The 21,583-nt window shown below is 45.0% G+C and overlaps 2 protein-coding genes and 1 pseudogene across 2 annotated transcripts; all 3 read right to left on the reverse strand.

Moving 5' to 3' along the window:
• Window positions 1-3,131: 3,131 nt before the first annotated feature.
• Window positions 3,132-8,604, reverse strand: LOC124676411 (A-kinase anchor protein 17A-like). The gene is made up of 5 exons (XM_047212482.1): window positions 8,073-8,604; window positions 7,848-7,992; window positions 7,163-7,322; window positions 4,031-4,204; window positions 3,132-3,324 (listed from the first exon to the last, which is right to left on the reverse strand). Exons 1-5 carry the CDS (start codon window positions 8,602-8,604, stop codon window positions 3,319-3,321), a joined length of 1,017 nt encoding a protein of 338 aa, XP_047068438.1. The 3' UTR covers window positions 3,132-3,318.
• A 2,640-nt stretch (window positions 8,605-11,244) lies between these two features.
• Window positions 11,245-15,656, reverse strand: LOC124675263 (GDSL esterase/lipase ACHE-like). The gene is made up of 6 exons (XM_047211330.1): window positions 15,458-15,656; window positions 12,428-12,640; window positions 12,176-12,345; window positions 11,830-12,100; window positions 11,441-11,735; window positions 11,245-11,340 (listed from the first exon to the last, which is right to left on the reverse strand). Exons 1-5 carry the CDS (start codon window positions 15,654-15,656, stop codon window positions 11,467-11,469), a joined length of 1,122 nt encoding a protein of 373 aa, XP_047067286.1. The 3' UTR covers window positions 11,245-11,340; window positions 11,441-11,466.
• A 3,586-nt stretch (window positions 15,657-19,242) lies between these two features.
• On the reverse strand, window positions 19,243-21,547 carry LOC124673626 (annotated as a pseudogene).
• Window positions 21,548-21,583: the final 36 nt, after the last annotated feature.

Genomic DNA, 21,583 nt, shown 5'->3' on the forward strand with positions numbered 1-21,583 from the left:
AACAACAGCAACTCAACGGAGCTAGAGCGAGGCAGACAGGTCCACGAACCTGCGAGCTGCTTCAGCTTCAAGTTATTCCCCTTTAAAAGGCCCTTGGTTCCTCCGCTGATAGAGAGTGGTATTATGCCAGAAGAAATGATGTGCTGTGGCACGGCCAGCTTCCAGGATGTCGACAGATGCGAGCTGAGCGGCCGTGGCGAGACGCCGAGGAAGGAGGAGAAGCCGGTTCATGTGGCCAAGGAAAAGAAGAAGCCGGCGGGCGGGAAGAAGGAGAACCCGTACGCGTCGCTCGGCCTGGACAAGTTCTCCACCGTGCTCGCGGAGCTCGAGTCCCGGCGGGAGAAGGTCCTGCGCCGCGTCGAAGGCGGCGGCGATCACGTCATGGTCCGGTTCGTGCAGTCCGGAGCCAAGGGCTGGGTGCCCATCGTCGTCAAGCTCCCGCCAGAAGAGCCAGCTGCCAAGGGCAAGCCCAAGAAGAAGTGCAAGCTCAAGTCAGCCGTGTCTCCGCCGCTCTCGCAGCCGTCGACGCCGCGGAGTAGCACGGAGTCCTCCAGTCCAAGAGGAGAAGTTGTTTTCGAGCACGCAGCAGCTGCGGAGACTCCGACTCCGGTGGTCGCTTCCGCGGTGCCGAAGAAGGTCGCCCCCGTACGGAGGTGGTCATGGGGAAAGAGGGCGATCAGGCCGAGCCAGTACTGGCCGCTCGCCGCGGTGCTGCTGCTGGTGAGCCTGGTGGTGTTCGGGAGGGCTTCCGCCATCTGCTGCACCACCGTTTTGTGGTACCTCGTGCCGATCTTGACCGGCGGCGAGGAAGGACAGGGCGTGAAGGCCGGTAAAGATCCTGTCAAGAAGGCGAGCGACAGGAAGATCGGCGGGAAGCCTACCTGGTCGTCGCTGCCTCCATCACACGGCAAGAAGAATAGCTCTGGTGCCAATGAGGTGATTTCACCCAGAAGCCATGCACATGGCCATGGGAAGAAAGGGTAGTTCGCACTTAGAAGAAACGGTTGTGTTGTAAATACTTGTCAAACAGGGTGGCCAGAAAGATCAAATTTCAAGGCTATCTTTTACTCCATTCTTTTCAGTTTAGGATGTTCCTGTTCTCAAATGAACTGACTGTAAATTTGTAATTATGAAGTTTTCATGTACACCAAGTCTGCCCCTTCATGTGTGGCTACCCAAACAAAGTGTTCAGCAGATTTCCGTAAGAAAGAACTGTTCAGCGATTTTCTTTCGAAAATGAACGGACTGTAAATTTGCAATTGAAGTGTTCATGTACACCAAGTCACCAAATCAGCCCAGTCATGTGTGGCTACCCGAATAAAGTGTTCAGCAGATTGCTGTAAGAAAACTGTTCAGCCAATTCGAAAAAAAAGACACAACTTAGGTATATTTCCGCCCGTTAAGATCTTCTAGATTCAGGCTGCTGGCATGTGCATCAGCATCGGCATCGGCACCTGCCCTTTTCTCTGCGGTTATCATCAGCATGTATCAGTGGGCAATGAATGAACGCCAGCATGTATGCTTCTAGATGCTTAACACCGACGAGCATAAGTCAACCATGTGTACTTCTAGATGCTTGAATGCTTACCATTTTCTTAAGGTACACAGAAAAAAGAACATTGTTGATTTCTTGCTTTGAGAACCGAGGAGATCTTCAATGGAAAGGGAATTTAGTTATGTTACTTATGTACCTGGGATCAACGTCATTCCACAACACCAGTAATACCCTTCAGTTCTCATACTCCTTTTTTTCAAGATAATGGAACATTTGGTCTCAACACAGTATGAATTGGACAATTGGTGTGTCGGTGTATATTGGTCACACTTGTGAAAAGTGGACGACAGTGGTTACCAAACTTGATACAGAGAGGACGCGATGCCAAAAAAAATTGCCCACGTTGGACCAGATGCATAATTGTGATTGATCAAATGAGCAGAAGTATTGGTGCAAATGAAGAAATTCTTACATAAGCAAGACTAATTTTGATATGATCCATCAGTCTATCTTTGGGTATCAACTAGGTACCACACTAGCATCAATAACTACAAATCAGCAATTCAACTAGAATGATTTTGCTGTTAGGCTACTGAGAAACTTTAGAAAATGAATAGGGTACAACAGGAAAGATACAACCAATTCTCCCTCTCCTCATGACATGTAATTCCCGATCTGTCATGTCTTTGTGGCTATGTGTCATCAATCCTGAATCATAACGGGAATATAGATGTTACACAATACAAAGAAAAAAAAGAGGAAGACAGAAAATAAATACTCCCTCCGTTCCTTTCTATAGTGCCTATAGATTTTTGGCATTTGTTTCAGAATATATTAATATCGTCGCAAAAAAAAAATGCATTAATAAAAGTTACAAGCTAAGCCCTGGAAAATGCTTACTAGCCACTACCTAAATACCTGTGTGTTGCTACAGAGTAATAATTTTTTTTCGCAAACACGTCTGCCAAACAGTATACACATGTACTTTTCAACTGCATCGTGTTATGCTAATGTATTCCTATTACCCTTTTTTGTCAAGCGTTTCTCTCCTACTTCCATTAACTTTGTTCTCTACCCTAGTTCTAATTCGTACATAATGAACGCCACCATGTATGCATCTAGATGTTAACACCCATAAGCGTAATTTAACCATGTGTACTTCTAGATGATTGAATACTTGCTTTGATTTCTTACCATTTTCTAAAGGTCCGCAAAAAAAAGAACTCGCTGTTGATTTCTTGCTTTGACAACCGAGGAGATCTTCATTTGAAATGGGAATTATCTACGCCATTCCAGAACACCAGTAATCTCTGGCATGAGTACGGATTATACACCGCAGTTCTCACTCTCGCTTTTCAGATAATTGGACTCAACACGGTAGATTGTAATGGCATTCATCCTACTTGGTGTGTATGTGTACATTGGTCACACTTGTGAAGTGGTCGACAGTGGTTGCTAAAATTGATAAAGAGCACGCCAAGTCAAAAATTGCCCACGCCGGACCAGGTGCATCTAGATTCTAGAATGGAACACAAGTGCAGAGTTTAGAAGTATAGTTGTGATTTGTGATTGACCAAATGAACAGAAATATTTGTGCTAATGACCAATTTCTTACATAAAATTTTGTTGTGCTCCATCAGTCTATCTTTGGATATCAACCAGGTACCAAACTAGCAGCAGTAACTACAAATCAACAATTCAACTAGAATGATTTTGCTGTTAGGCTACTGAGAAACTTTGGAAAATGAATAGGGTACAACAGCTACAATTTTCCCTCTCCTTATGTAACTCCTCATCTGTCATGTCTTTATGGCTATGTGCCGTCAATCCTGAACCACAATTGGAATACAGATGTTAGAAAATACAAAGAAAAACAGAATAATACAGGAAGGGAATACATTATACAGATCAGAGGAATGCATTAATATCATCGCAAAAAGAAGAGAAATACATTAATAAAATTTACAAGCTAAGCCCTGGAAAATGCTTATTACCCACCGTTAGACTAACCAATAGTACGAAAGAAAGAATAAATAATATTTCCTAACAAAAAGCATTGAAAGGAATTATGAAAAATTCGCAAAATGCACCCATATTAGCAAATTTACAAGTCGTGGTTATCCCAGTCTATGGGTGGCAATTTTACTCGAGACATGATTAATTCCATACATTTCTTTAATACAGGACAAATGGAGTCAATTATCCCTGCATCTGAACTTCTACAGAGATACTCATGTTTGATACGGCCATGGTGTCAAGTTTCCTTCTCAATATTGCAACACCTGATACTGCTATCTTGGATTCCCATGAAGATACATGTATGCATGTGAACTGACGCCTTGCCTAATATTCCTCATACGCATGTATCCTATTTGACGCATAGTGCAGAAGATTAATGAGCCATATTCTGATAATATATTTGGCAGAAACCATGCAGGAATGTTTCAGTTGCAGTGGAACATGGAGTCGTAGGCAATCAGGCATACCACATCAGAGTTGAAAACTTTTCGCACAAGACTTGACGGAGTAACTTACCCTGAATCTCTTCCTATGATCTGACTCGATTCGCGAGGTGTAATGTTTCTTCCTTCCATGTACCGGTGCATCTCTTTCTTCTAGTTTGGTCTGAGCAGGCTCGTATTGTGCATTACGAAAGAAACCTTCACTGTCCCAAGTCACTTCATAGTCTACTTTCAACCGTGATCCTTCCTTTAGAAACAAAACAAATGAGTCAGCTTTCATTATGCTTTCTAACAAAGAACACAGACACTTGTTAGATGACATTTTAAAGTATACTGTATAGTAAATATTAAGGCACATAAACTACTATCTAGTGATTAGAAGAACTGATGAAGTTTACACTCGACATGGTGACCCTTGAATAAAGATTGATGAATGAGTCAGAAGGAATATACCGGAAAATACAACGTTTTTATTATTTGACCAACCATCAGGAGAAGCAAATACAAGGGGTACACTAATTACTAAGACTGAGGAAGTCGCAATTAATGCAAAAACAGCTAATTGGAAAGCAATAGTCATATTTCTAATCCTCCAAACTACCATCAAATAAAGTTGACTACATATTTGATCCCTCACTTAACCAAAATTGTAAAAAAATACAAGAAGTAGGAGGGGTTTAATCATGAATCCATTGATTCTTCTCTTTAATTAAAACTTTTTTTTTACTTAACCGCTTTTTTTATTAGCATATGGGGGTGTTTTACGTAGAAATACTATTTTTGCTTATTTTGACGATCCACGATACAGAAAAGATAAAAAGGGTTCCGGAATTGTTAAATTTAGATATAGGACCCTAGAGGAAGAATATAGGACTCGAGAAGAAGACTCGGAAGACGAATATGAGACCCTAGAAGAGGAATATAGGACCCGAGAGGACGAATACGAATATGAAACCCTAGAAGACGAATATGGAAGCCCAGAGAACGAATATGGGAACCCATCTCTTTTATTTAACCATCATGTCAAAAATATTTCCTAAAAAATCATGTCAAAAGTACCAACAATGATAGTACCTTTTCTTATTCAACGAAAATCGATGGAATCATGCTTTGGTGACTTTGAATATTTGATATGCACTCGTGTCTGGCAAGCAATGTAATCTAAAAAGAATAAAAACAAGGACGAATATCGCGTGTAGATGTGTTTCGGGAACATCTCCGGTTCAGACTGAAAGACATCTTGCATCGAAGCTCAAAGTATGCCATGCATTAGTGCATCAGAGGCCACACTGCATGCAACTCATGCATCAAACCTGACGCTGCCGCAGGCGCTTGATTTACAAATCCAACAGGCAGCCATAGCCTTATATGCAGTCACAACTATGGGCAGTAAGATTTCCACCACGCTTCCAAGGAGAGCTGATAGAGCACCCTGTTACAGTTCACCAAGCTGGAAATTGCTGCTCAACATATTTCTCCATTAAAGAGTACATCTTCAAGAGGCCCAAGATGTCAATGTTGTGGCGGTGGAACGAAGAGGAGCCGTCGTGGAGTGCATGTAAGACCATGAATGTGTTGGGCAGTTCGCACATACTATTGTGGCAGAGTTCATGGATGGTTTCTAGGATCCTGACCTCAACGCCGAGCTTCCAACACTGTTAGTACCCCTCGACCGGCTCGTCATGTTATCAAAGCTATCATCGTCAAAGTAGGGTGTCATATTCATAACCTCGCTCGGACACAGGAGAAAGACAAGCAGAACTATAGGTATTATTGATGTGGCCTCGTGATGCAGCCAAAGGCATGATGAGGTGGGATGGTCACCAATCACAATTGGTTGCGGCATCGGGTCTTCTCATCCTCCTCTTCCTCCTACCCTGTCCAGGACATGGTTACAATCAGCATGTCCAACTCCAGCAAAGTTGTTGCGACAACACAATGAGCCAGTTGAGGACAGGGTGCTACCGACACTAGGGGATCTCAATGGTGTGTTTCAGATCGTCAAGAACAGCACAAAGCAATGCAAAAACAACATGCGCGAACTACGCCAGATTCGTGATCTTACAAACATTTCAGGACAGACACACGATGCTCCACCGTCGCAACCTTGAGGGCACCAGACAGTGTAACAACGAAGGGGAAAAGTCAGAGACTGCCACCAACGATGGCAGGCACCTAAGCAAGAACAGAAACAGGTTGTGTCTATGGAGGTATTTCCGGAGTTGCTACAGCTCAATAACGTACAGAAGGCCAGGCCCCCCTTTGGGGTCAAGTACATCGAGCAGCAGGGGTAGCGCCGTCTTTAATGCACGAGTTTCTTTTGAATGTTAGTGCACTAGTGCATGACATGTTTTCATCTCTAAAAGCAAGATGTTTCAAGCCATTGCGTACTGGAAAGGCCTTATGTAGTTCTCTTCATTTCAATGCGCTAGTCCATGGCATGTTTGAGCTCTAGAATCCAAGATAATTGCTTTCTGTATGCAACAAAAGTATGTAGGGTTATTTTGATTCTTTTTCTCCCTTCTTTATTAGAGTATATAGTTCCCAGCATGACTTATCAACTGGACCATGCACCACAAACTTCCGTTAAATGCGAAAAGGGCACTCTACCATACCAACACATAGATTTGACTTGACTTGAGCGTACAAGTACCACCACTTGGAATGCTTTTGACATGATTAACAGAAAATGTAGAGTTCATAAAGTTATTCCCTGCGAGTCGCTACGTCGATCTTTTTGCAAGGACCGACACATTTCAAGAGTAAAAAACTTTTAAGTTTTGCCCAGCCGGTGACTCTATCAACACAATTCATATAAATGTTCTTCAGCTGGCTCTCAGTTCTTGCACTAAATTAGGCGCTATTGGACCATGACATAGTTCACTATAGGGTTCACAAGACGAAAGTAACCAGACAAACCACAAATGGGTAAGAAAGTAACACACATAGATAATACCTGGCATTCTTATAGGTCAGAAGATGTCAGACATGAATAGGGCACAATATTGCCAAAGAAGGGCATAGGAAGGATGTATTCCATGCAACATTCCTACATTACCATTTCCAATATGCGGTACTAAAACATCAGCTGCCCAGTGATAAATAGATAGTGAAGCAGTTCATGTCATGTTATTGTGTTATGTTTGCTTGTATCAACAGAAGTGGAGAGTTCAGAAAAAACAAGTAATAGATAGGCAAGCTGTACCTTCTCTAATGAACGTCCACATAATGCCTTCATTGCATCGTGGAAGTCATCGTAACTCTCAAATTGCACCCACACCTTGCAATTAAGTCCAGATATGAGACCCTTATTAGTCTCATCTTTACTTGCTCCCAATTCATCATCATTAGAAATATTCAAGGTCCTGTAAATTGGAGGGAGATGTCAAGAAACTTAGAAGGATACAAGCGTGTTGTAGCGGAATCTCTTTAAGAACTCTATTGTGTAAACGCTATGGTATAAGACACATGAAACATGAAGTTGTCTACATGAAGATGCAAGATTCAATTGGTCATATAAATCATGAGGCTAAATATTCAACCAGGGTCAAATGGTTGTGTATTGGACGGCTAAAAATTGATGATGTGGACAATTGGATGACTGAAACGATGGATGATATGGATATCTTACATGTAGAGATAGACTATGTGTCCAAAACAGGAACAGGGAAGGTGCGTGAGAACAATTATGTACTGCATTCAAATCAGAAACCGCCAAGATGAACAAGCTGACTCAACAGCGTTGTCATGTTCTAACGAAGGTACAAGTTTAGGTGTCTATGCTTTAGCAGATTCCAACTTGGTTGCATTAATTCTTGTGGCCTGAAGAATTGTAGACCATTGTCGAAAAAATAGGTGCTAGAACATGCATCAAGAACAGCAAAATGCACCTTATTTTACCAAGCGCCGAGAAGATAGTGTGGGTGACCAATGTGGACGCCTTGGATGATATCCTCGTCTCGGCAAACCACCTGGACGGCACGCCTCGGACAAGAATCGTGTCTGGTCTTTTCGCTATCTTCCTCACCGGATTCCCTGAAACCAGCAACCCGTCAATCAAGTCCACCTATCAGCAAATCGAACCAGCAATGGCCAATACAAGGGCAAGCCCATACTGATACTATAGAGCTCGGAGGCGTAGAAATCCTCCCATGACTTCTTCATCGCCTTGAAATCGTCAGAGGCGGGGATCTCGACGCTCATCTGGTATACAACCCCCTTAAGGTTGAGCTCGATGCCAGCGAGCTTCTCGACCAGGGAGCTCCGCCACTGCGAGTACTTCTCCTCCTCCTGCTCTCGGGTCATCGCCTCGGCTTCGTCGCCCCCCTTGCGGTTGAGGAAGGAGAGATCGCGGACGTAGAGGACGCCGGAGGCGACGGGGTCCTCGCGGCGGCGCTTCTGCAGGTCGGGAAGGCGGCTGACGGATAGGTCGGAGTCCTGGAGGAGGGAGAGGGAGAGCGGCGGGTTGCGGAGGAAGGCGAGGAGCGCGGACTTGAGCTGCCACTCGTCGACGGGGCTGACGGAGAGGTCGGCGCGGGAGAAGGTGAGGAGCAGCTTGAGGCGCCGCGCCAGGGATAGGTCGCTCGGGAGGGGAAATGGCTCAGTCGGCCGAAGTGCGGCGATGGCGGCGGCGGTGGCGGCGGACATGGCGGCGCGGTGGCTAGGGATGGCGTCCGACTGCCTGGGTTTTGGCCTGCGCAGAGACTGGAGACGACTGGCACGAGGACCCGGTCGGATCTAAAATCAACGCCCGCGATTATCCCAAACACCCAAAGCTGCTAAGATGTACTCAAAAATCCTCATGGAGATGGTTTGGCACCTATCATTTGGACTGAATCAAACAATTCAATAATTCATTTTTGATTCTGAGAATTTGGCTGCCATGAAATTGTTATCATAATTTAATTAAGAAATTTATGGATGTCATTCCATATCTAACCTTGATTTTTATTGGTACCCTCTCATTTCTCTTGATTTGCCTAATAAAATGATATCATTAATTTCATTTCATTTTATTTTTGATCATTAATTTCATTTTGTTTCATTTTGTTTACGCCAAATGAAATGATGGATGTCAAACGAGAGAATCAACTTGTATGGCTACCACAGAATTGGTATTGGAATTTCATGGATTTCATATGATACCTAACCTTATTTTTTTCTTGGTACCCTCTTACTTCTCAGGCTTTGTAGAATGACTCCATACCATCAGTTTCACTTCATTTCTGCCAAATAAAATGATGGATGCCATCTATCATTTGGGATAGGAATTAAGGAATTTATTTGTGATTTCAATAATCAATTTTTTGACTGGCATGGAATTGGTGTCGGAATTCAATTGAGAATTACATGGATTTAAATCACATGCCTAACCTTAATTCCTATTGGTACTCTTATCATTTTTTGTGGATTTGCCAAATGGCATGATATCATCAATTTCATTTCATTTCTGGCAAATGAAATGATGGATTCCACGTTTTAAAGCGGTTTTAAGTGCGAGACGTGATCTGCTAGAACAAATATGCAGAACTCGGGACTTAGTACAAAAGTTGTACTAACTTAGTATTAAATCTCTGACACTTCTTATGGATCGGAGGGAGTACTAAAGAACAAATTTTATCTCCCTTATCCAAACTTGTGTTTCTCGTAAATTTTGATCACATATATATTCACTAACTAAACAACCCATTTTCTAGATGAAAGGCTCGATAAGAGTCCGAATTTAAATTAACGAAGCCACCACCGACGAGTAGAAAGGCAACCACACAACGTACTACAAGCATGGGAGCCAAGCTACCTAATCCATCATTCAAAAAGCTCCCTGATCTAACTGAAGCAAAGATGACATGAGTTCAGACTTGCGCCTGCAACACCTACAATGAGACATCGACAAAACGAAGGGATGACGGTAGGGGATACGTTGGTCTATCCCTGACAACAACATGGACAGAACGTATCTTACCAATCTAAATAACACATAGAGACACATATACTTCAACCACGCAGATCAAGCACATGTCCAAACTTTGAGTGCCATGGACATAGCAAACCTACTCCGTCGTTGTCCTATGATCGAGTTGATGATGAAGGAACAAGATCCCCGTGAGTCTATGGGTCAGGAATTACTTATTGCATAGTGTGGCTTTAGAGATTCCTGAAGTTTAGATTTGTTCATTCATTTACTCGCCGAGCCATCACAGGAAAGTGAAATTTTTGTTTCATTTTTTGAATACAAACTTGTTTGGAGAATTGATTTCTTATTGGATTGTTGATGAGACTAAGAATTGTTTATTGGTAATAGGGATTGAGTCCTCCATCTTGATAATATATGTAGTCATCTCAAACCATGATGAAGTGTGGAAGCCATACGTACACTGGGGGTGGAGGGGGGGGGGAGGTCAAAATATCACTCTCAGAATTTCACAAAAAAGGTTCTTGATAAGGGCGAGAAAAGGCAATCTCGGTTGAAAATTTCAGTAAGATTTGGGAAATCCCAATGTATTACGCTTCAGAAATAAACAAATCATCTTATTGGCAAAGACTTTTCTCTAGTTTGGTGGTAGATGGTGTAGGTAGTAGAGTGTAAGGTTTAGCGGTTCGAACCCTCCTCTCCTCGTTCTAGATTTTCCAAATATCTGAAAAGATAGACTTCAAATCTAGTTGAAATTGTTGATTTTTTATAGTCTCTCCGTCCTATGATTTCACAGGCCTAGGGCGTAAATCAGCCCAACATTGGCTTTGATTGATGCAGCTTCTGGATGTTCAGCTTCAAGTCGCTTGCACCTAAGTCGGTCGATCCAGCTCCAGCTCCTCCCTGATCTTGGCCCATGAACGAGACGCGTCCGCCTTCCCTTAGTCGCTCACAGGACTTTCTTGTGTTGATTGGATACCTGCCAATTTTGGGTGCAACACATAGGCTACCAAGTGGCAACATGTTTCATGCTTACCTACGGTGTCTGTACAGTTAACTTCTACAGATTGTCAATTTGTCATGTGATTCTTATTTCCCTCTCCCCACTATTACAAGGAATCAGTTAGGAGTAATGTAAAACTCAAGCATGCCTCACTTACAAAGCTAGCAGTAGTAGCAACCAAATGCTACCTTGTCTGGAGTACATTTCTAAAATAACAAGACTGGAGGGGGACTCCACCCCTTCTTTGTCATTAAGGTATAGGTGAGGATTCGAACATGGGGAATACATTTCTCGTTGGATTGTTGATCGAGATGAAGAGTTATTTATTGGTACCAGTACTCATCTCACACCATTATGGAATCGAGACCATACCTAGACTGCCAAGTGGCAACATGTTTCATGCTTACTCACTGTGTCTGTACCGAGAACTTCTACAGATTGTCATGTGATTCTCATTCCCCTCTCCTCATTATCACAAGGAAACAGTTAGGAATATTGTAAAACTCAAGCATGCCTCGAGAATGTAGGCTTACAAAGCCAGAAGCAGTAGCAGCAGCGGCGCGGCCAACCTGACTAATGATCCGCATGAAGTAGTTCACTGCCCTTTGCTCCGGCAAGCCTGCCTTAGCGGCACGGGTGGGTCCGATAGCGCGCCCCCGGCGATCTGATCGAAGACGAACTTGTTGGCAGCCTCAGTGAAGTGGACGCCGTCCCAGCTCACCCTCCTGGACGGATCGTCGCAGGGTTTTCCCAACACCACCCACGTCCCGTTCACCAGTACCTTCCCACCGCAACCAACCTTCGGGTCATAGTTATACGGGCCAGCATCGTGCCCGCAGCAGGTCAACAGAGGGTCATCGAAGCCTGCAAGACAGAGGCCGGCTTCAGCCATCTCCAGGATATTATGCTGCCGGCTGCTACACTACATACATGCAATTGTTCAGTCATGACACGTTACCTAGCTTCTTGGCATCGCTGATCAGCTTGTACTTAGCAGTGTACACGTCAACATAGGTGAACGCGGCGTCAGGGTAAGTTTTCCGCAGACGAGCCACGGTTTCCTTGAGCTTCTGGTTGAAGAGCTGCGCGACCTTGTTGTAGGTGACAGAGCATCCAACATTGTCCTTGCGCATGGCGATGTCAGGACGGCGAATGAGAGCGTAAGGCAGGCAACCTATAGGCCCTGTGCTGTGGATCCAGAAGTACTTTCCTCCGAGCCAGTGTATACTCTGCAGAACAATATCCAATCAAAACCGGCTGCCGAGCCAAGATTTGATCGCGTGGTAGTGATGTGTAAAATGTACCTGGATTATTGAGGTGAGCCTCTCCATGAGTTCAGGGATGGACGCTATGACTTGTTCGGTGCTCCTGTTTGCGAAATAGCCTGCGGTGATGTCGTTTTGGCCGATGTCGAAGGTGTAAAGTGCCTGGGAGAAGTACTCAGCCTTCGGCAGGAGCTCCCTGTAGATACCACCTACATGGAAAACAGAAAAGAAGAGGCGAACGAACATGAATCCTGGCTTCTGGGTTGTAAACTTTGGTTTAGTTGTTATCACCTTTGTTGTTGTAAACGAACTGGCTTCTGTTGATGAACTGTTCGAATTCCCAGGACTGAACGTCCAGGGAGATGGGGCTGAAACCAGAGAGGAACAGAGATGTGTTCTGTCGGCTGATTGTCGAGCCAGCTGTCGCGAAATTGGCGCCCTGCGAGAAGTTGCTTCCAATTGAGTTGAGGTACGCACTTAGGTAAGGTATTCCCAGATTTTCAACTGCAAACATCAAGGGAAAAAAAGAGAGTATTACACAGTAGAAATTTGCAATGTAGCAATCTACATAGATGAACTGTAATTTTTGTTCTAGCGATCAACATTACATTTCACTCTTTCAGATTAGTCTAAATGTAGAAGGAAGCTCCGACACTTTTATGCTTCCACCATTTTTATTACTTTCAACATTTTTTACTTGTTCTGCAGGTTGGATTTATTCCAGCCAAAAAAATAGCTCATAACAGCTGTTTCGATAAACAATTCTGATCATTCGCCACTGAATTCAGTGCTATCTATCTTCGTCTCCCTAAGCAACTTGTAGTGCAGGATCACCTTAAGCTAGTGGCACATTGCCATCCTTGATCCCTCAACCCCACTAGGAATGTTTAAAGCAAAGCATGCACACATGCACATTGCAGCACAAATCTCCTCCGCCTTTGATTAATGAATGGCATATATGGTAGCACGATCACGCTACGCACGTTTGTTCGTAGCCCCATATTTAGATACCTACCACTTCAAGCTTTCCCGGAGATAGAAGGCTCACCAAACAACTATTCCATTAATCTAGTGCGTTCTTTCTGTCCCTCCCCTCTCAAATCAGTATCGCATTGTTAAAAAAAGGAAATCAGCACCGCATTATTAAAAAGGAAAATCAGCATCTCATTATTGAAAAGGTAGATCAGCATTCCAAAAGCCAAAAGAGTAGAACCTAATAATATTATTCTCCAGCTGCAAGCCAAACACAAAACCCACCGGGTTTATTGTTCTGGTTGGGTCTCTGGTAACGTACTAACGTGTTAGTAATAAGATAGGTGATGCACGAGTTATGTTGTTTACACTGTTGCTATCCACTTTGGTGACATTTTGACATTTTTTGTAGCTGAATAAGTTAGGAAATTTGATGCGTGTATCGACTGAAGCAGTGGACGGAGGTGATCCTACTTATAATCAGACTCATCTTCATCCAATCCACATCCAACGGTCCAGATGACTGAGATCCAGTGACTTCGCTTAGTGAAGTCGCGCTGCAACTTTACCCCTCTCATCTCCATCCAATCCACATCCAACAGTCCAGATGACACAAAGACAAAAGCTCCAGCACTTACCAGGTTTGCAGCTCCAGCAAAGTGATGTCTGATTAGTGTACTTGAATGATTGTTCAATATTTTGCATTTCTTGCTGTAGAATTCGGATGCTCCGTTGTGACAACAATTCAATGCCAAATGCAACTGAATTTCGATGTCAAACATGTGAAATGCTACTGAATTGTTCAACTTTTGATTGCATATATGTTACTGTACAATCTGTTCAAGTTTTATTACAACATCAGTTCTTGATTTTTTTGTTACGGTATGTTCAAATCCAGCTGCATTCTGTCCTTGCTGCTGGGCTGCAAACCTGCCAAGTGCTAGAGATTTTCCTTTTGTGTCATCTGGGTCGTTGGAAGTGAATTGGATGGAGATGAGAGATGTAAAGTAGCAATGTAAAGTAGCAATGTAAAGTCACCGGATTGCAGTCCCTCAAAACAATTTTTTCTCCAGCGGGGCTAAACCCCACTTTCCACTAATTGTTCAATGGAAATACAAGAACCAGTCACTCAAAACATACCCGTGGCAATCGCATGGCAGTGGTTTAAGGGCTTCACCGATGCTTTGCGCGTGCAAGTTACTAAATGGATTTCTTATTGTACTAGCGTGGGCTAAACAGCTTTGCTAAATCTAAATGGGTTTCTTATGCCTGTTTTTTGTTTCGCAATGGGAGCTTAGCCCTGGCATCTGCATCAAAGTGATGCACACAGCCATTTCTTATGTCTAATATACTAGGAGAATCTTAACCGGCTTGAGTGCAGACGGATTCGAACAAAAAATGAAGATCTTGTGGGTAGGAAGCTAGCTAGGTAAAACGATCGATGGCGTGAATGGTCCCGGCCGATGGACATGGACGCATGGGGTGTCGCATCATTGCTTCGGATGCAAGCACAGCACGCCCGCCCGCACGGCAGGGCGGGGGCCAAGTGCAGATGGGCTGGCTATGGCCGGAACACCGCAAATCCGCAACGAAGACAAGCCATAGCCATAAAATAGCCTTTCAGTTGAGATATTCTGGAGCAACAAACATATCTCTGTCCGTGTTCTCGGAAGAGATAAAGTATTGTTCTGCTTGGTCCTTTCCAGTGACATCCCTTGTTTTTTACTCTACTTCAGTACTGAGTACTACTTCTTCCCAGCTCAACGAAAACAAAGTACTGAGTACTTCCAACAGAAGAACGGGCCAACATGGAGTGACAGAAAGTAAGACAAAGCCAAACATGTTCTAGTTAGTGACCTTTTCTTAGCTGTTTTCAGTTTGCAACTTTTTTTTCATGCGACAAGCAGTATTTTCTTCCTAACAAGTAGGAGTAGTACCGTCTTTTTCCCCGGGAACAGCTATTATTCCCTCTGAAAATACTTGTATATCTACAGTGTAGACACTATTTGTTGGAAGGAATTACTACTAGGGCTAACATTTATTGTTCCTGCAAGTGAAGGGGTCCGGTAGGTTTCGGCTTAATTAACACATGGGCCCTGCTATCGTGCAGCCGTGCCACCCGATGAACAGATCGAACAGGTAAAAAGTACTGTAAGATCAGAAAGAATTACCCGAAAGAAAACCAAAGATCCACTGAAGTACACGAGTAAAAACAAAGCAAAGGTCGACGCGCAGATGATAAGCGTGTGAACTGCAGTAACTCGACGAGCTTCTGACGCAGTAGTACCGAGTGAAACTGGGAGTGGTTCTAGCTAGCGAGTGATGGAATGGAGGATTGGAGGCACGTACCGATGAAGTCGACGACGAGGCGGCCGTCGCAGTAGCGGCCGGCGGGGCTGCCGAAGAAGGTCATGCCGTTGGGCGGCGGCGCGGCGCCGAAGGCGGCCGAGAGCCCGCCCGTGTCGGAGTTGGAGTCGCCGAAGTTGAAGACGGCCGGGAAGTGGCAGTCGGCGCCGCCCGCCGAGGCCTGCACTAGCAGCAGCAGCATCACGAGCGGCAGCAGCGCCGCGGTCCCGGCCATTTCGTGGGTGAGAAGATGGAAGTGGTGGGCGAGTGAGCTGGGCGAGTTGCAGCGGTGGTGGTGGGGTTTTGAGGCGGGCGCGGGTGGATCGGCAGATGGAGATGGGCGCTGGGGGCCGGGGCCGTGACCGATAGCGATAGGGCGACCGGTGAGGCGACGGCGGTGATGCGTGCCTGCCTTTGGAACGGTGTGGCGGTGGCGTGCGCGCGGCCGGGCGCTGTTCTGTTGCCTGTTGGACACTGTTGGTGGATCACGTAGGTACATACACGGCTGCCGGTCGGCGCGCGAGTCGTGCCCGTCGTGCGGCGCCGGATGCGAGGGGTGGGCTCGTGGCCTCGTTTCGCGGCGGTGGCTGCGCAACGTTCTGCATCTCTGCAAGTGGATTCATTTTTGGCATTTGGATTTGTTTCTTGATTCATGTTGAGTGGTAGTTGCAAGTGGGTTTTTTTTTCACATGCAAATGCGTTGCAACCAGGTTTTTCTTTCAATTCAAGTGGGTTGCAGCTGAGGAAAAACGTTGATATCATTTGAATTTGTATCGTGATTGATGTTGTCCAAGAGTTACAACTAGATTTTTCTAGTTGCAACTGAGTTTTTCAGCTACAAATGGTTTGCATGTGTAGTTTTTCTAGTTGCAAGTGAATCGTAAGTAAGTTTTTTTTCCGGTTGCAATTGGGTTGCCACTATGATTTTCCAATGGCAATAGGGGTGTGACTGAGTTTTTTTAGCTGTATGTGGGTTGCAGCTGAGAAAAATGTTCTTAGCCATTGCATTTGTGTCGTGATTCGTGCTAATAAGAATTGCAAATTAATTACAAATGACTTTTTTCTGCTTGCAAGTAGGTTGTAATAGTAAAATGTTCGGAACCGTTAGATTGTGTTGCGATATTTACTGGCTAGACGGCACTGGCGTGTTGCTCAACATCACAACGAAAAGCACAGAAAGCCCAAAGGATAGCAAACGAGGAACCCGCAAGCAAGAAATTGGTTGGGACACGACAACGATAAAGCAACAACATGTAAAAGGTTGGCCCTAGAACACATAAAAGCCTCGGTTAATAAGCAACTAGCGTCAACTAACTGAGATTTAATCGAGTCGCAAACACACCCACAAAAGCACCTACTTTGTTGCCATTCTTGTCATCAAATAACTATTTTTGAGCCACACCCCTCATTTAAGTGTAGCCCTTGAATTAAAGAAGATTTACTGAAAGAGGCTACTACAACCCAGAGACAAGTTTATTTTGAACTTGAACTTGTAGGCGTAGTTGGTTAAACCTTCAACTCCTAATCCTAATTAACTATGTTGATGTTTCATGATGTATATACTTATATCGATTTGGTATTGTAGATATTGATCAAGGTTCAAAATTTACCAACCAGGAAAAAATCGTGACTCACAAAAAATATCCAACATTTTGGAAATTTTGAAATTCTTTCAGATTTCAATCTATCCCCCCCCCCTCCCCCAACCTGTACAGAGTTGTTGATGGAGTTTCTAAATGTCTTACAAGAGTATTTAAAATATTTGAGAGGAGATACATTTTTCAATCAACTGGCTCCTACGAAAATGTTAATAGTGGTAGCTTTATTTATTGAAGGCTGAGCATACAGAGAAGCTGAAGAAGGAGGTGCAAGCTACGGCAAACAGGAGCGACAGATTCGCTCGTCGATGGGCATGGCTTTCACGTCCGGATAGGTGAGGTAGAAGGGGCAAGATACCCGTGTCCAGAACCTCCTCTAGGGGAAAATGCCAAACTTCCACGTCATGCCCGCCTTGCCGCCACCACAACAGCCCGCCGTGGCTCCATCCCGTAGGTTTCTTCGTGCTCATATTTCATATCATCATTGCTGAGCTTGGTTCATATAGGAGGAAAAATGACACTCAGCCGAGAGAACCTGGTTCGTTGCTCCCTTACATGGGCATGCCATCTCCGTTAGTACGTGGTGTACACGTTACTGGGTTTTAAACTCCACTCTTATCTACTCCCTTTGGTCTTTTTTAATTGACTCTGTACTAAATTTGAGTTAATTAAAATGGACCGGAGGAAGTACTATCTAGTCTACTAGCTAGTTAGTCCATAATCCCCGCCTAAAATTCCCACATTTCATATTCCTATATGTATACACACATACAAAGAACATCTATGTTACTTCTCTAGTTCTAGCTTAATATTATTCTTGTACTACCGGGAGGGGACGATACCATGAAGGGAGTTTAGAGGATCGATCACGCAAGGGCGACAACAACGGAAAAGGGCGGAGATACTGATGTATGTGTGCTGACCTTCATGCGGATCCTCTAGGATTTTCAGTTAAGTACCGGTTCAACTGATAAAAACATCTCGAGACGCTCCCCCTCTTCCCTAGGCTTGAATAACCAGAAATTTGAAGAAACTTGGCTCGCCGAAAACACGCTTTCAGTACGAGGCCAGCGTGCACTTCCGTAACACAATAAATCTTAGACATGCCGGCACATCCTTTAACTCAAGAGTCAGAAGCACACAGGAAGGATTATTTCACATTCATGGCTGCTGCGCACATCACCCACGGCTCTCGTCGTTGTCACGCCGTGTGATCTTAACCTCTGGTTCTTGACAAGGACTCATTTGGTTTAAAAGAATCTTAAAAGAATTTTCTCAAAAGAAAAAGAATTTAGAGGATTTTGTTCACTATATATATATTTTTTAGACCTCATTTTGTTTGTAGGATTTAAAACCATATATGGTCTACTTTCTGTATATTTCCATAGTGAAGTGTTTACTTTGATCCAACCTCATGAAATTTCGTTTTGTTTCTATGACATTTGTGACATACACACAACCCTTTATAAAAAACGGAAATGCATTTGTACACGCAGGTATGGGTATGGTAGCTATCATCGCCGTTGGTACTGCTTTAAGATCCGGAATTGCAAACAACGCAGTTTTCTTCTGCAGCCTACGTGCCCTGATGTGACATAAAGGTACATAGTGAAAGACCCAATACTGTTGCGATGCGACATAGTGACTCCTACGAATCTGGCACATCGATCACTCCAGACCATTATTTTTTCCCTCTATCCTCCCTAGCACGTGCCCAAGTTCTCGATAATTCCCAAGTTCATCTCTTCTTCTTTCTCTACAGCCTTCTCTTTTCTCGCGTTCATTCTCAGTTCTTTCTCTGCAGCCTTTCTCTTTCCTCCCGTACAATCTGACTTCTCTCTCCCTCCTTCTATGCCTTTCTCATATGGTCGCGCGCGCGAGCTCTTCTACCTTCTTGGCCGGGAACTATGAGATGCTGCTGAAGCTGATGGACAACACGGACGTCGGCGGCCGTGCGTCGAGCCACGAGACAATGCGGCCGACTTTGACGTCAGCGTGGTTGCCGCAACCGGTCCTAGCGCAGCAGCAGCCTCGGGAGCCCGACAAGCTTGACGGGCGAGGCCGGCCTTGGTGGCGCCCGCGAACCCGGTCAGCGCACAGAGCTTGGTGTTAGCCATCATCGCCACCATGGTTGCTGCCATGTGTTGGAAAATGTTTTTGCCTCAGACTGCAAAGGCACAGTGGAGCTGGTTAGCCTCCCACACTGAAGACGGTCACAACAATGAGCAGCTGCGCGATGCTGCAGAAGCCGATGTAGAGCACGGACGCTGGTGGCCGTGCGTCGATCCACGAGAGGATGTGGCCGGCATCGACGTCAGTGCGGTTGCCGCGTCTGGCCCTAGCGTCGTCGTCCTCACGGCCCACGTCTTCCGGCCGAGCACCGTCACATACGCTAAGACGATGGCACCGTCGACAACGCGAAACATGTTCATTATCAAGCTGTTGACGGTAGCCGGTGGCCTCGGTTTCGAGCAGGTTACTCTCGACGCTTGGCTACTGGAAGAATACCCGGAATGTGGCCTTTGTTGCCAACGGCACACATTGGAGAATCCGGGACCTCGAACTCCTGTCTCTTCGTCGCTGATATGGTCGTCGTACACGCCATGGCTAGACAGGCTGTGCACAGCGAGGAGGAACATGATGCCGAGGGCGCGACACGCACTGGCCGTCCACGGGTTGCAGGAGTGGGCGACGAGGCAGTCCGGCCGGCGCAGCAGGGCCTTGAGGTACTCCTCCAACAGCTCGGCCATCTTTTTCAAATGGACTTGAAGAACTTGTAGTACATGGTCATGTCGACCATCGTGTTGGCGTTCTCCAGCCCCTTGGGTATCCCATCTGCGGCCCAGGGAACTGGAGTCTGGAGCTCGACGGCGAGGCCCGCCGTGGTGGCGCCCTTGAAGGAGGCCCTGTTGCGCGTGGCGTTGACGGGCGTGGTGACGACTGTGACGCGCGGCCCGCCGGCGGCGATGAGGTGTGTCAAGTCTACCATGGGGATGACCGGATGATGTGGCCCTGCGCCACCATCAGCAACAGCAAGATGTGGCCATGCGCCGCTAGTGCTTCAGTATGTGTATGAGGAAGAAGAGAAAACTAACGAGCAATAGTTGCGGATAAGAAGATGAGGAGCGTTGAGTTACTGTACACACAATCGATGGATAAAGACCAAAGAGACGCGGAGACAGAATGCCAGAGAAGGGTAGCCTATACTAGCCTACCTAAAGTTACACTAGTCTCGAGGAACATTTCAACCGTGGGATAACTCGTGTACCCGTTCGTGCGAGTACAAAATCCATTCTCTATAAAAAAATGCATGTTTTTCTATGCAACACAACTAATTAGCATGTATCATACATTTTCGTGTTTTCAAATCCATCCCCTACATGGTTCAAGATGTCATGATATGTTGTTAACACCAAGGTAACCTTCATTAATATGAAACGAAATAATGACACGTACACAACTCATGACTCCCTAATATTTAGGATTTCTAGTACATAGAAATAAGATACACCATTTGATTTGCAGGATTCTCAAAACACAAGTGTCATGCCATCTCGATTACTATGCGACATGTAGATATAATTATTTAGGAGAGGTTGAATGGATGGACACTTCCATATTAAATATGATGCAGAAAATATAACAAAAAATACTGCAAAGAAACACTATGAACAAATGAAAAATATCTATGGTTGGATGTCTTATAAATCAAACTCATACATAGTTTACAAGAATTTGATCCAAGAGAAAACTAAATTTTCGAGTAGTCTGAGTAGATTCAAAAACCAAAGGATAACCATCGGTTTCCAAAAGGTCCCAGCAAGCACACCTTCCATAGAAACAAACGTTGGTGAGGAGAAGGTTGCAACGTTAGCACCTGGGTAAGGCGCAACATCGTCACATCAATGACCACCTAGGAAATTAAACGAGATTGACCACTTGACCACTATTGTTGTCGATGATAGGGTTGGCCCTCCTATAAGTATCCTAAGTGGTGGCGTTGCCCAGCGATGTTCGTCACACACTATCCGCTCACCAAAGATGGGGACGAACAAGGGGTGGCGGCGTTGGACAACAAGACACCTATTGAAGGTACCGTTGAACGAGTTTTCCTTGTCCGACATTCCAATGAGAACTATTGGGGTTTTCGGTGGATATGCTCTCATCAATCAATCGAATACACAAATAATGTAGAAGAACTAGATATGTAGGAAACTATTTCTTTTTGGCAGTTTGAGCAGAGTCAAAAGCCAAAGAGGTCAACCAGCCAGCAGTTCCCAAAAGGCTCCCAGCAGGGCCCACATTCCATAGATCCAAGCCCTAGAGCACACAATCCAACCGTACCGTCGTCCTGCAAGGCTGCAACCAGGCCTCGCAAGCGCAACTGACCACCAGCAGCAGAAGCAGAAGCAGGGGCCAACGCCGCGCGACGCCTCAATTTCCACGACGCTTCCTTCCCTTCCCTTCCCACACCCCTCCTCTCCTCTCCCCTCATCAAAGCCCTCCTGCTTCCCCTCCCCCAAATCGCCCT

Source organism: Lolium rigidum, chromosome 7, assembly GCF_022539505.1.
Source record: "Lolium rigidum isolate FL_2022 chromosome 7, APGP_CSIRO_Lrig_0.1, whole genome shotgun sequence".
Classification (NCBI taxonomy): Eukaryota; Viridiplantae; Streptophyta; class Magnoliopsida; order Poales; family Poaceae; genus Lolium; species Lolium rigidum.